Source organism: Syngnathoides biaculeatus, chromosome 7, assembly GCF_019802595.1.
Source record: "Syngnathoides biaculeatus isolate LvHL_M chromosome 7, ASM1980259v1, whole genome shotgun sequence".
Lineage (NCBI taxonomy): Eukaryota > Metazoa > Chordata > Actinopteri > Syngnathiformes > Syngnathidae > Syngnathoides > Syngnathoides biaculeatus.
In genome coordinates this window covers 9,680,211-9,691,052 of record NC_084646.1, presented here as the reverse complement: position 1 = coordinate 9,691,052, position 10,842 = coordinate 9,680,211, and the positions used below count along the sequence as shown (strand labels likewise).

Sequence of the window (10,842 nt, the reverse complement as noted above, 5' to 3'; positions counted from 1 at the left end):
TCCGTTCGCCTGTTTGCGGCGTTGTACATTATCCATGTTAGCATTAAGCCAGCTGACTTTTCATGTTTTTTTTGGAACATTTTTATGCTGTAAATGTTTCATCCGCTGTTTTTTTTTTTTTTTTTTTTTTGGGTGTGAGTTTTACAGTCCACTTCAACCGGGAAGTGACAAACAGAAGCGTAACGTCCTTGGCGGAGGTAATTGCCCGCTAATCTCGGGAGGTGAGTCGACTTAAACCCCTGGCGGTCGCGGCTAATCTGATGCAACACGCAGTCGGGTGACGTGTCTTCTGTGCCGGAGGAGGGCGGGGTTGTGTGTTGCTATGGCGATGAAAGGTCCCTTCGAGCAGCTGCTGATTGGCTGACACCGCACAGCACCAACCCCCTCCCCCCCCCTTCTTCCCAGTCCGCCCGCCCTCCCTCCATCCTTCTCATCACCCGTCTTCCCCCAGACAGGAGGTCCAATCACCAAACGCTTTCCACGCTGCGATATTTTGCGTCCTCCAGAGCAGCTTCTCGTGGCTTCCGGAGAGAAATCGGGACAGGTGAGAAGCTCACCTGGTGATATTCTGTAGCTTTTGTCTTTATTATTATTATTTGCTGCATGATGGGGAGAGGAAATGTGGGGGGGTGGGGGGGGGGCAGCGAAAATGGTGCACATGATCCACATGCTGGTCAGTCTGCGGATACTAACGCGATCCTGAAGTAGCCGCCTGAATAATTCATCATTGATGTTAAAATTGTGTGCAGACCGCATGGAAAGCAAACCACGTCCCCAGGATTGTTATGATTTTGTTCTTAACGGTTAGTAGCGTCGTTGTAACCTTATTTGCTACATTAGCACGAGTGAGGCTCGGTTGCAGCATGCCAATCAATCCATTGATTGAAGGTTTGTTTTCCCTCCGCTCGGCGTGTGCGTGCTAAGGTTCGGTAGCAACAGACCAAGTAACGATTTTCCTGCTTGCCTCTCTCCAGATGCGGTGGACCAGAAGCTCGTCGTCGTCGTCGTCAGCGGCTCGATTGGTAATTGTCGTCGCTTCATTAGGTCCGAGTGCAGTGCGTGCTGCGTCCGCAAGTATTTAGGATCTGGGAAATACGGGACTTTGTGAATCTGTTTCATTTCTTAAGAGCTCCTTTTTCCCTATGAGACATGATGTGGTCACTCCACGTTGTTGTGTTTATGTTTCAGTGAGCAGTGGGACTTTCTATTTCTACCCAGTTTGCATTGTTTCCTGCTATTTCATTTAATATCTCGAAAGTCCCTTTAGCCCAGTTTCATGTGGTCGCTCCACGAGGATGTTTGCCTCCTTATGTTTTAAGATGCTATACGACTTTTGTTTCTGCCAGTTCCGCTAGTTTCTCGCGGTTTTGCTCCATTTCTCCAAATCGGTCCTTTTTCCCAGTAAACCTTGACATGTGGTCACTCCAAAATGACGTGTACCTCCATGTTTATGTTACAAGAAGCCCTGGGACTTGTTTATTCTTCTCAGGTTGCCTCGTTGGACGATTCACTTCATCGGTTGACTCCGACCTTGTTGGTCCACAATGGACCTTTCCGACCTGTCAATCACTCGTACGATAATAGCCAATCACATCGCCGCATTGTCTTAACCCCTGGCTTGACACGCCCCTCTCGCCATGTCGTCCCACAAGCAATGCTGGTTGTCAGTAGCGTGCGCCTGGAAAAGTTCATTTTGCAAAGACAATGGTCCTCAGATGCGTTTGGGGAACGTGCAATTCTGATGAAAGAGAATCCTGCAAGGTTACAATTTTCCAAAGCCTAAAACACAGTTGACGAAGTGTCTACGATGGATTAAGGCTCGCGGAAGAGCGCGCGTACAATTAAATGTGGGCAATATCAACAATCACAAGGCTGTATGTTCGAAGGGAAGTCAGGGAGAAGTATCTTCTCTGAGTTTGAATTATGATCAGTGCTTTATACATTGCGGGAGAACAACTTTCACTTTGTTACTATATCGCTAAGCTGCTGAGTGAAGTGTGTAAAATGTTTTATGCCGAAGAGTCGGTTTAGCGAAACGTAAATGTCGAATTGCCTATTTGGATCACGTCGGACTTTTAAGACAGAGCACTGGCTTCCATTACAAGCTAAGTCAAACGAATCCACCCTCTGACTTCTAAAAACTCCAATGATATTACTCGTGATCTTTCCAAGTAAAAAGTACTCACCCTGCTTTACACGCGCAGTACGATTCCACTTTTTTATCCTGTTGGATTTGAATATGAAGCTTGCGAAGCGTCGAACTTTTTTCGCATCCATCGCCAACGTTTCGCCGTAACTCCGAAATTGCGTCCTGCTCCATCCAAAATCTTAATTCCGTGTACATATCCTCGCGTGAAATAGTTGAGACCTCTCTGTAGAACTCTCTTGGACGAGTTTGACGCATTCGGCAAAAAAAAAAAAAAAAAACATACCCCAATATGATCTGGAACACGCGATAGAGAATCGACTTCAATCGGCGTTTTGAGAAGCTTGTGGGACATGGCTAAGGGGGCGGAGCTTAAGGTCCGTGTCGTGCCTCGCTTCCTTCTCCACAACAGTCCGTTTTTTTGTTGTTTCACTGCCCCACTACATTCGTCGTAATACACACCAGTCGCCAGGCACGTTTTTGCTCGACTGACATTTTGAGGCGGGCCTCGTGCTCAGATTTTCTGATTTCTACGCCGACTCGAATGCAGCAATGCCATGACATCATTGTTGCATTATTGCCTCTGGTCATCTGGCAGACATTTAAAAAAAAAAAAGAAAAAATGTCCAGAAAAGGCTGAATTTCAATCCACTGTGTAATTAAAGCTTTGAGCATCAAAATATGAATTAAAAAAAACATCCATCCATTTTCTGAGCCGCTTATCCTCACAAGGGTCGCAGGAGTGCTGCCAGCCAATTCCAGGGCACGTGGAGATAAACAGCAGTCGCATTCACAATCACACCTATGGGCAATTCGGAGTCTCCAATGAATGCATGTTTTTGGGATGTGGGAGGAAACCGGAGTGGCCACCCGGAGAAAAGCCACGCAGGCACGGGGAGAACATGCAAGCTCCACGCAGGCATGGCCGGGATTTGAACTCCGGTCCTCGGAACTTTGAGGCCAATGCTCTAATCAGTTGCTCACCAGGCCGCCCTAAATAATAATAATCATAATAAATCTGATTTAGATAGCATTAGCCTCAACGCTAATCCTTGACCCACTGACACGGCGGTCAGCCCTCGACGTCCGAGAAGCACACGACGACGCGTCGCATAAATCGCGCAATCTCATCGCTTGAACGTAGAGCTTTACCTCGTGACACAAATGGCGAACAAAGCGAGCGAGAGCCCGTCGGCGTGGAAAAAGCGGCAGATGTGCCGCTAAGACCCTCGCGTGCGGACGAGGGCGGGACTGAGAGGGGCCCCAACGTCTTTTATTGATCGTTCCTTAGCTTCAAAAATATTCACCCACCGATTGATTGCTACGACAAAAGCAGGAAAAGTCCCGATGTGACGGGCAGTTTATCGAGAGAAAGCGATGCAGAACAAAAGCCTGCTTTTGACGAGCACCGTGAAAGGGCTTCTTTACTAAGTGGTTTTGCCAGCTACTGGCATCGCAACCTTTCAGTGACGAAAGGTCCCAGTTTTCACGTGATCTCAAGGGTGCCGACCGCAAACAGGATCTGCTGGAGTCTCGACAGTGACTGCTCTCACAAAATATGTTTTTTTTTTTTTTTGTGACGTGTTCTTCAGCAGCGGTGGACGCGACTAAGATGCTCTTCGTCCGCTGAGTCCGAGAGTGTCTGAGCGCACGGATTCCTCCCCCCCGCCATGAAGTCTGACATGCTAGCGAATGCTCACAAATCGGGAGATGGACAAACGTCCAAGGCGAAGACCGCCAGGAAGCCCGGAGAGCGGAGCGCGGCTGCAAAGGGGAAGACCGCGCCGACCGGGGCGCCCGTCTTGAACGGCGCCACCGGAGCCGTGGGGGCCAGGCGGACTGTTGCTGGTCCAGCTCGCTCCCACGGGATGAAAGAGACGGAGAAGAAGGCCGATACTGGGACCAGACCAAAGACCTCCCCTCCCAGCTGCACGTCCAGAGCCTCATCCACATCAGAAAATGGCAGCGGTGGCAGAAGCCCTCGAAACGGCGCCGTCTCCATTGCAGGTGCTTACTTGTTATCTTGACATTGTTTTGACTCAACGTGGTGCGAGTAAGTCACATACGATGCGAGTCGTTAGCTTTAGCTTTAAAGTTCAAGCCAATCCCGAGTTACTGGGGTGAAAATCCAACGAGTCAAGTGGAGTCTTAAATCCCAAAATTGAGGACTTATTGTCAGTCTGACTCGAGTCCCCCACCGCTGCTGAATGAAGTAAGTGGTGCTACTACGACATGTGGACAAGCAGAAGATAAAGCAATCAGGCTGCTATCAGCGTGCCAGCAGCCGCTAAACCGCAGACGTCTGAGCCCTGCCCGCATCTGCCGGCAGCCTGCGTTTTGCTTGACTGAGCGCTTAAAGCTTTTGTGGTTTTAGAAAGGCCGCTTAATGCCGACGTCATCGCTGATAACATGATTCCAGGCCTTCTGTACACAAGCACTCAAAACGCACACATTGGAGCCTGCAAGGCTGAAGAGAATCCGCCTTGGGACACTGCTCAACTTACAGTTTGTCTGGATTCAGCAACAAATTTCTCATAGCACAGAGTGGAAATGACATTTTAACATTCTTTTGCCAATTTGCTAACCGTTATGTCAAACTATTAACCCTTCACCTCAACTCTAGCTGTAACCCTTAAATTATCTGCAATCCCTACAATTGTAACTCTACTGCTAACCACCACCCCTAACCGTAACCCGAACCCCCTAAAGACTAACTCCTAACTGATGGCTTCCAGATGGCTATTCCTTCGCTATCAGAGCGGAGCAAGTGAACGGGCAACTGTCAAGGTTTTGTCCTCAACATGCGCTCGCGTTTTAGGAGCAAAGCCCAAACCGCAGTCCAAGCCGCTGAACAAAGCAGCACTGACCACATCAGATTTGACAAAGCAGACCAGCAGGTGAGTTGCTTGATTAATTTTGTCAGAAATGACCACGAGGAGAACCCTCTGGTTGGAATGGTTTTCTCCATCAGCAGTCCAACCAGCAGGTCCAGGGTGAAAGAAGGCATCAAGTTAAAGTCTGGCGCAGTTGAGGGTGCTGTGGCAGGAACAACGAGAGCAAGAGGAGACGCCAAAGTCAAAGGAGTCCAAGACAACCATGGTTGGACTTGTTGTTCTCTAAACATTTCTTTCCAGTAAGTGCAAATGTCTTGTTCACACTTGTCTACACTTTCTGTTGTTTAGTCGCCAAGCCCGCAGCTCCTGGGAAAAAGCAGACTTTGATCAGGAAAGATTTAGAGAACTTGAAATCATCCGTACCGACCAAACCGTACGGGGAAAGTGCCAAGAAGGTCTTAACCGGAGCCTCGGCTAAATCCGCTTCTAAACCAACCAAAGTGTCGACACCGCCTCCTAAGCAACCCTCAAACAAGTCGGCACCAAAGCTTAGGAGTACCACGGAATCTGCGAGCGCGTCACCAAAATCAGGAGCAACTGTTAGAAATACGAAAGGCCCGGGAGTTAAGGAAACTGGTAAGAGTTTAGACTGTAAAACTGAACAAGACGAGAATGGAAGTGGAGGAATGGTTAGCTCTAAGGATCTGGCAGCACCACCTCCAAGCAAAGACTCAGATTCCGTCAGCCTCAATCTGGACTCGACTTCTACGTCTGGTGTCCAGGAAACTGAAAAGCAGTCCACAAACGGAACACGAGAGCCTAACACTGCGTCGCAAGCAGTCAAATCGGTTACTATTGTTAAAAAGTCCGAAAGCCTCACGTGTGTTCGATCTCCAAGTACCCCCGTAGACAATCCCTGCAGTGTCGGGAGCACTGGCACACCTCTGGAGGAGTCCTGGAGCGGCATCCAGCCGCATGTCAGCCCGGCTTCCGAGACTGGTAGCACGCATTCCACCTCCTCGGACGACATCAAGCCCCGCTCCGAGGACTACGACGCGGGCGGCTCCCAGGACGATGACTGCTACAATGAACGAGGGGTCTCCAAGTGCGGCACCATGCGCTGCCACGATTTCCTGGGGCGCAGCAGCAGCGACACGAGCACGCCCGAGGAGCTCAAGATGTATGAGAGCGGCGCAGGGTTGAGAGTGGAGGTCCGGATACGCGGACGGGAGGCGGAGACCACCAGCGAGGAAGAGGGAGCCAGGCGTCGTCCCCCGTCATGGTTGCAAAGGGAAGAGCGTCCGAGGGATGCCACGACGGCAAACAGCGTCCCTGAGCAACAGATGTCCGAGGAGGACGATGACGACGAAGAAGAGACTGAGGAGGAGCAGTCCGAAGTGGAGGTGGTCCCCGTTCAGTGTCTGACCGAGCCCTTGCCGCCCTTTCAAGGGATCGTCAACCTGGCGTTCGACGACGACGTAGCCGCCGACCAGGACGACGAGCAGCCGGACTTTCAGTCTGCTTCCAATTTCCGCCGTTCCGTTTTGCTCTCTGTGGACGAGTGCGAGGAGCTCGGCTCGGAAGAAGGTCCCCAGAGCCCTCAAGACCCCGAGGACGCAGCCACCCCGTGTGACGTTTTCGAGTTGGACTCCGTCACTCCGCAATACCAATGCGGCTCGCCCGATCCACGCCAAAATTCAGGTACCGCACAACATCGGCGAGGTGAGATGGGGCAAGAACAGCCCACAGAGTTCATGACGGAGATTCAGAAAGCAAGTAAGGAGAGTCAAGGGGAAGGGGCCGGGACCAGCTCCACCGCCGATGCCGCCAGAGACCCCCCACCCCAGGAGCGGCCGTCTCACCTGGACCTGCGGCAGCCGTTAACCAACGGAACCAGGAAGAAGGCGGACTTGCATCTAGACTTAAATGAGCCCCATTTGACGGCGGACCAACCCATTCACGCTGCGCAGTCACCAGCAGGTAACGTATGATCTATGGACTCTTCCTTGGTGCACCCCCCCCACAAAAATCCGTTCTCTGCCCCTGACTCTTACACCTGACCTACACTGTACCGACCATCCCTTGTCGAAAAAAAAAGCATAGTCGCCCTTCAGACATTCAGGTTCAAATTCAAATCTGCTCATATCTTTATATCTAAAGATTCGCTTTCATCTCAATGAATTTGAATTTGCAACTTTTGGGGCGGGGGGACGGGGGGTGAGCACAAAAAGGCTTAATTTTTGTGATTTTTTTTTTTTTTTTTTTTCACGCAATGCCACTTACGCTTTTTCACCTCTGAGTTTGTCGCACGGAGCAATTTAAAAGTCACTCACGATATTTGACTTGTAGAGCCGTCATTGGCAGGGAATGTCGTTTACCGTAAATGACTCGAGGGCCACTTTTGTAGCCAATCACGAAAGAAAGCGAGAAAGGAACAGCAGGCTTGTTTCCATACGTTTATTAGGTAGCGGCTGCTCTTCAGACTGCATTTTTTGGTTTTTGGATCAGGAACAGAGCAAGGATCTACCACAAGGCTTATTATGAAATTACAGAATATAACCGGGCTTTACACGTTTGAAACAAATTTGATGATTTTATCAAAGTTTGGGCAGGTGAAGATGTACTTAATATAGCGACGCCTCGGTTCTCGACCACAATCCGTTCCAGAAAACGGTTCGAGAAGTGATTTGTTCGAAAACCGAATCGATGTTTCCCATTACAATGAATGGAAAAAGAAATAATGCGTTCCAAGCCTAAAAAAATTTAGCTTTCTCAAGCATTTTTTTTTTTTTTTTTAGCTTTTTCTGATAATAAACTGCACAGTGGAAATACATGTAGGTACCTTTTTATTAACAAAAGTGCAGAATAACTTCAAACAAGCAACTTTTCTTCTTTGGAGCCATGATTGGCGGTTGATACGGTAGTCCTCGATAAAAAGAAAAACAAGCCACTACCGGGACACGTCTGTGTACAGAGGCTGCGTTATACGCGCGTTATGTCATTTCCGGGTTAACAAAACGCGTCGTGGGTGGGCCAACTGCTCGCACCGTGCGCGATATGTTATTAGTGGGTTTTTTCGGAGGCGTGGGAATTCACAACAAAGCGCGTCGGGGTTCCGCTGGTCTGGCCGCGCGCAATAGGTTATTGACGGGTTTTGTCAGGGGCGTTCGAGTACCGATTTTTGTTCGGAAACAGAAGCAAAAAAATCTCAATTTTCATTCCAAAAGGGGGACGTTCGAGAACCGAGGCTTTACCGTATCGCCACCAAAATGTATTGGTAAAGTATGACAACACGTACGACAACTGTATGTAGCCCGGAAGTCACACGCAGATAGAAAATTCAGTGTAATTTAATGAAAAGTGAAAAAAATGAAAAAGATATTCATTTCAATGATGCCTCTAGATGACTGGCACTGGTGCTTATGGAAGTATGAGTATTTTCCTCGTGCTGGAACAGTACAACTAACCAAATACAACTGCAATGTTTGTGGAAATGCTGCGTGATCATTTCGATATATTTTTCTACAAACAATCTGTTTTTTGATTTTAAATCGTTCCAAGCTAAGGCAAACAAACAAGTCGATTGGATGAGAAAAAAGATGTTTGTTCATGATTTTTTTTTTGCCATCTTTTTGAAGTTATTGACAATTTTGGCACTGCACACACGCATGCTGCTCGTTTCCCTTCCGTGCATTTTTTTTTTGTTTGTTCATCATTATTATTTGTATTCTGTTATGCACTGTCGACTTGTCGTGACACCCGAGACGAGAAACAATGTCTTCGTTTCTCACTATTGCACGTTTTTGTCCTTCGTTTCTGTCCAAACCCCCCCCAACATTTTGCCGGGGAATAATATCAACAAACTTGTTTTATTTCACATTTTATGACACACGCGAGTTCCTTGAAAAGCATGGCTTATTACATTGAGCGTTGGATAAAAATATATATATATATATTCAAAAGTCATTTCAAAGTCCTGTTTCTGTTGTCAATGCAGTCTTCAAAGCAGGGGTGTCCAAAGTACGGCCAGGGGGGCATTTTGCAGTCCCCAAGGTTTTTTTTTTTTTTTTTTTTTTTTTAAATGCTCAATCCAAAAAAATGAAACTTCAGATTGTGATGTAAAAAAGTTGAATGTCACACAATAATATTATTATATTATACCGGAACAGACTGCAACATGTGATCAGCTAAAAATATCTTGGTGACACAGAGCATTGCTCAATGTTTTTTTTGTGTTTTTTTTTTTTGGGGGGGGGGGTCTGGAATACCTTGTGTGCTGCATTCTGCACGTCTGCTCTGTACAAGTTCGATTTTTATTTTATATTTTTCAAGAAATAAAGTCTCTTGGGTGTTTTTCAGTGTTGACTGTACTCATAACAGGGCTGCGCTACAAGGCCTCAAAAGAAAATCTTGTCCTGTTCTGTGCCGGTCGCACAAACCCGTCGCTCGCATCCGTCTCGCAAACAAGTTTTCATATTGGAAAAATCCACGGAAAGTGCATGCGTACATGAGGCAAAGACCCTCGCTAACTTCTGCCGCTAACGACCCAGGCTAAACTAAGCTCACCCCCGACGTAGAGAGCTCCTCTCTCGGCCGAAGTATCAATTTGACATTGTACACATTACTGCACTACTTTGTATTTGGACAGGGCTTTGGCCCTCTCATAGATATTTGCAGTTACATTTGAAAAATGTACGGGTGTGGTTAGTCATGCCCGCATATATAAAGTTACAGTTGTGGTCCACCAGACATGCCCGCAGCTATAAAGTTGTGGGTGTGTGTTCTGTTTGTAGTAATGAGTGTACCCCTTTAAGAGCGGAGGGGGGGCGGTATCATGTAAACTAGGAAGTAGAAGTAGGCTGAGCAGAGACCGTGTACTACATTGGTTAAAAAAAAACAAAAAAAAAAAACACACACACCAGGCTGTGGTTCACTGGTTTTCAGGTGCGCTTAGAGTGTGCAACAAGTGCGCAATTGCGCAGTGGCGCAGCTTAGAGGGAACATTGGTCGAGACTACACAAAATAAGCGACGTCTTTCATTATCTATGTATTTCTACTCGTAACAAATTTTCCGGGCGTGATTTTTCGACTGTGCAGATTTGCAATCACATCGACTGTATTTATATTAATCGGTTGTTGGCATGTCGTGCGATGGTAAAAGTTTGGACACCCCGGCATTAAAGCCACTGCTTCCTACTCGACTTCAAATTCAGTACTGCGATATTCATTCCCCTTTTTGTGACTGGAACGTTGAAATGTTCGAAAACAAGACGACGGGCAGGGCTTGTCATGCACTTTGTCATTTTTGCACTATTGTCAATTGCTTTTAGGCGACATTGCTTGCGACAGATTGGATCTAGGCGGCGGCAAACGCGAGCGGACGCCGTCCAACAAAGCCCTGTCCCCCATTTACGAGACGGACGCGGGCCAGGCGTTTGCGCACCGCACGGGCGAGGACAGAACAGGACAAGGAAACGCTGAGCGCAAACCCAGCGAGTTTGCCGAGCGGGACTGGAGCCTGCTGAGGCAGCTCCTCGCGGACCAGGACTCCAATCTGGGCGTGATCAACCCGGTGCCCGAGGAGCTCAACCTGGCCCAGTACCTCATCAAGCAGACGCTGTCCCTGTCCAGGGACTGCCTGGACCCCGGGGCCTTCCTGTCCCCGGAGAGGGAGACCTTCAAGCGCTGGGCGGAACTCATCTCGCCCCTGGAGGACTCGTCGACCAGCATCACGGTGACCAGCTTCTCCCCGGAAGACGCCGCCTCGCCGCAAGGGGAGTGGACCATCGTGGAGCTGGAAACGCACCACTGACTCGACACGCCTGTGAAAACCACGTCACATGCATGCGTGCGTTTCTTTCG

At 48.5% G+C, this 10,842-nt stretch overlaps 1 protein-coding gene across 5 annotated transcripts; it reads left to right on the top strand.

Annotated features, from left to right (window-relative positions):
- The first annotated feature begins 159 nt into the window (after positions 1 to 159).
- On the top strand, positions 160 to 10,792 carry btbd8 (BTB domain containing 8). 5 transcript variants are annotated; one of them, XM_061826214.1, is made up of 8 exons: positions 160 to 221; positions 452 to 544; positions 975 to 1,022; positions 3,742 to 4,153; positions 4,965 to 5,043; positions 5,118 to 5,245; positions 5,329 to 6,960; positions 10,311 to 10,792. In XM_061826214.1, exons 4-8 carry the CDS (start codon positions 3,817 to 3,819, stop codon positions 10,790 to 10,792), a joined length of 2,658 nt encoding a protein of 885 aa, XP_061682198.1. In that variant the 5' UTR covers positions 160 to 221; positions 452 to 544; positions 975 to 1,022; positions 3,742 to 3,816. The 5 variants fall into 5 exon arrangements, with proteins under 5 accessions (XP_061682198.1, XP_061682202.1, XP_061682201.1 ...); XM_061826218.1 differs by lacking the exon at positions 160 to 221 and having other exon boundaries at positions 474 to 544; positions 5,133 to 5,245; XM_061826217.1 differs by lacking the exon at positions 160 to 221 and having other exon boundaries at positions 474 to 544; positions 5,130 to 5,245.
- Positions 10,793 to 10,842: the final 50 nt, after the last annotated feature.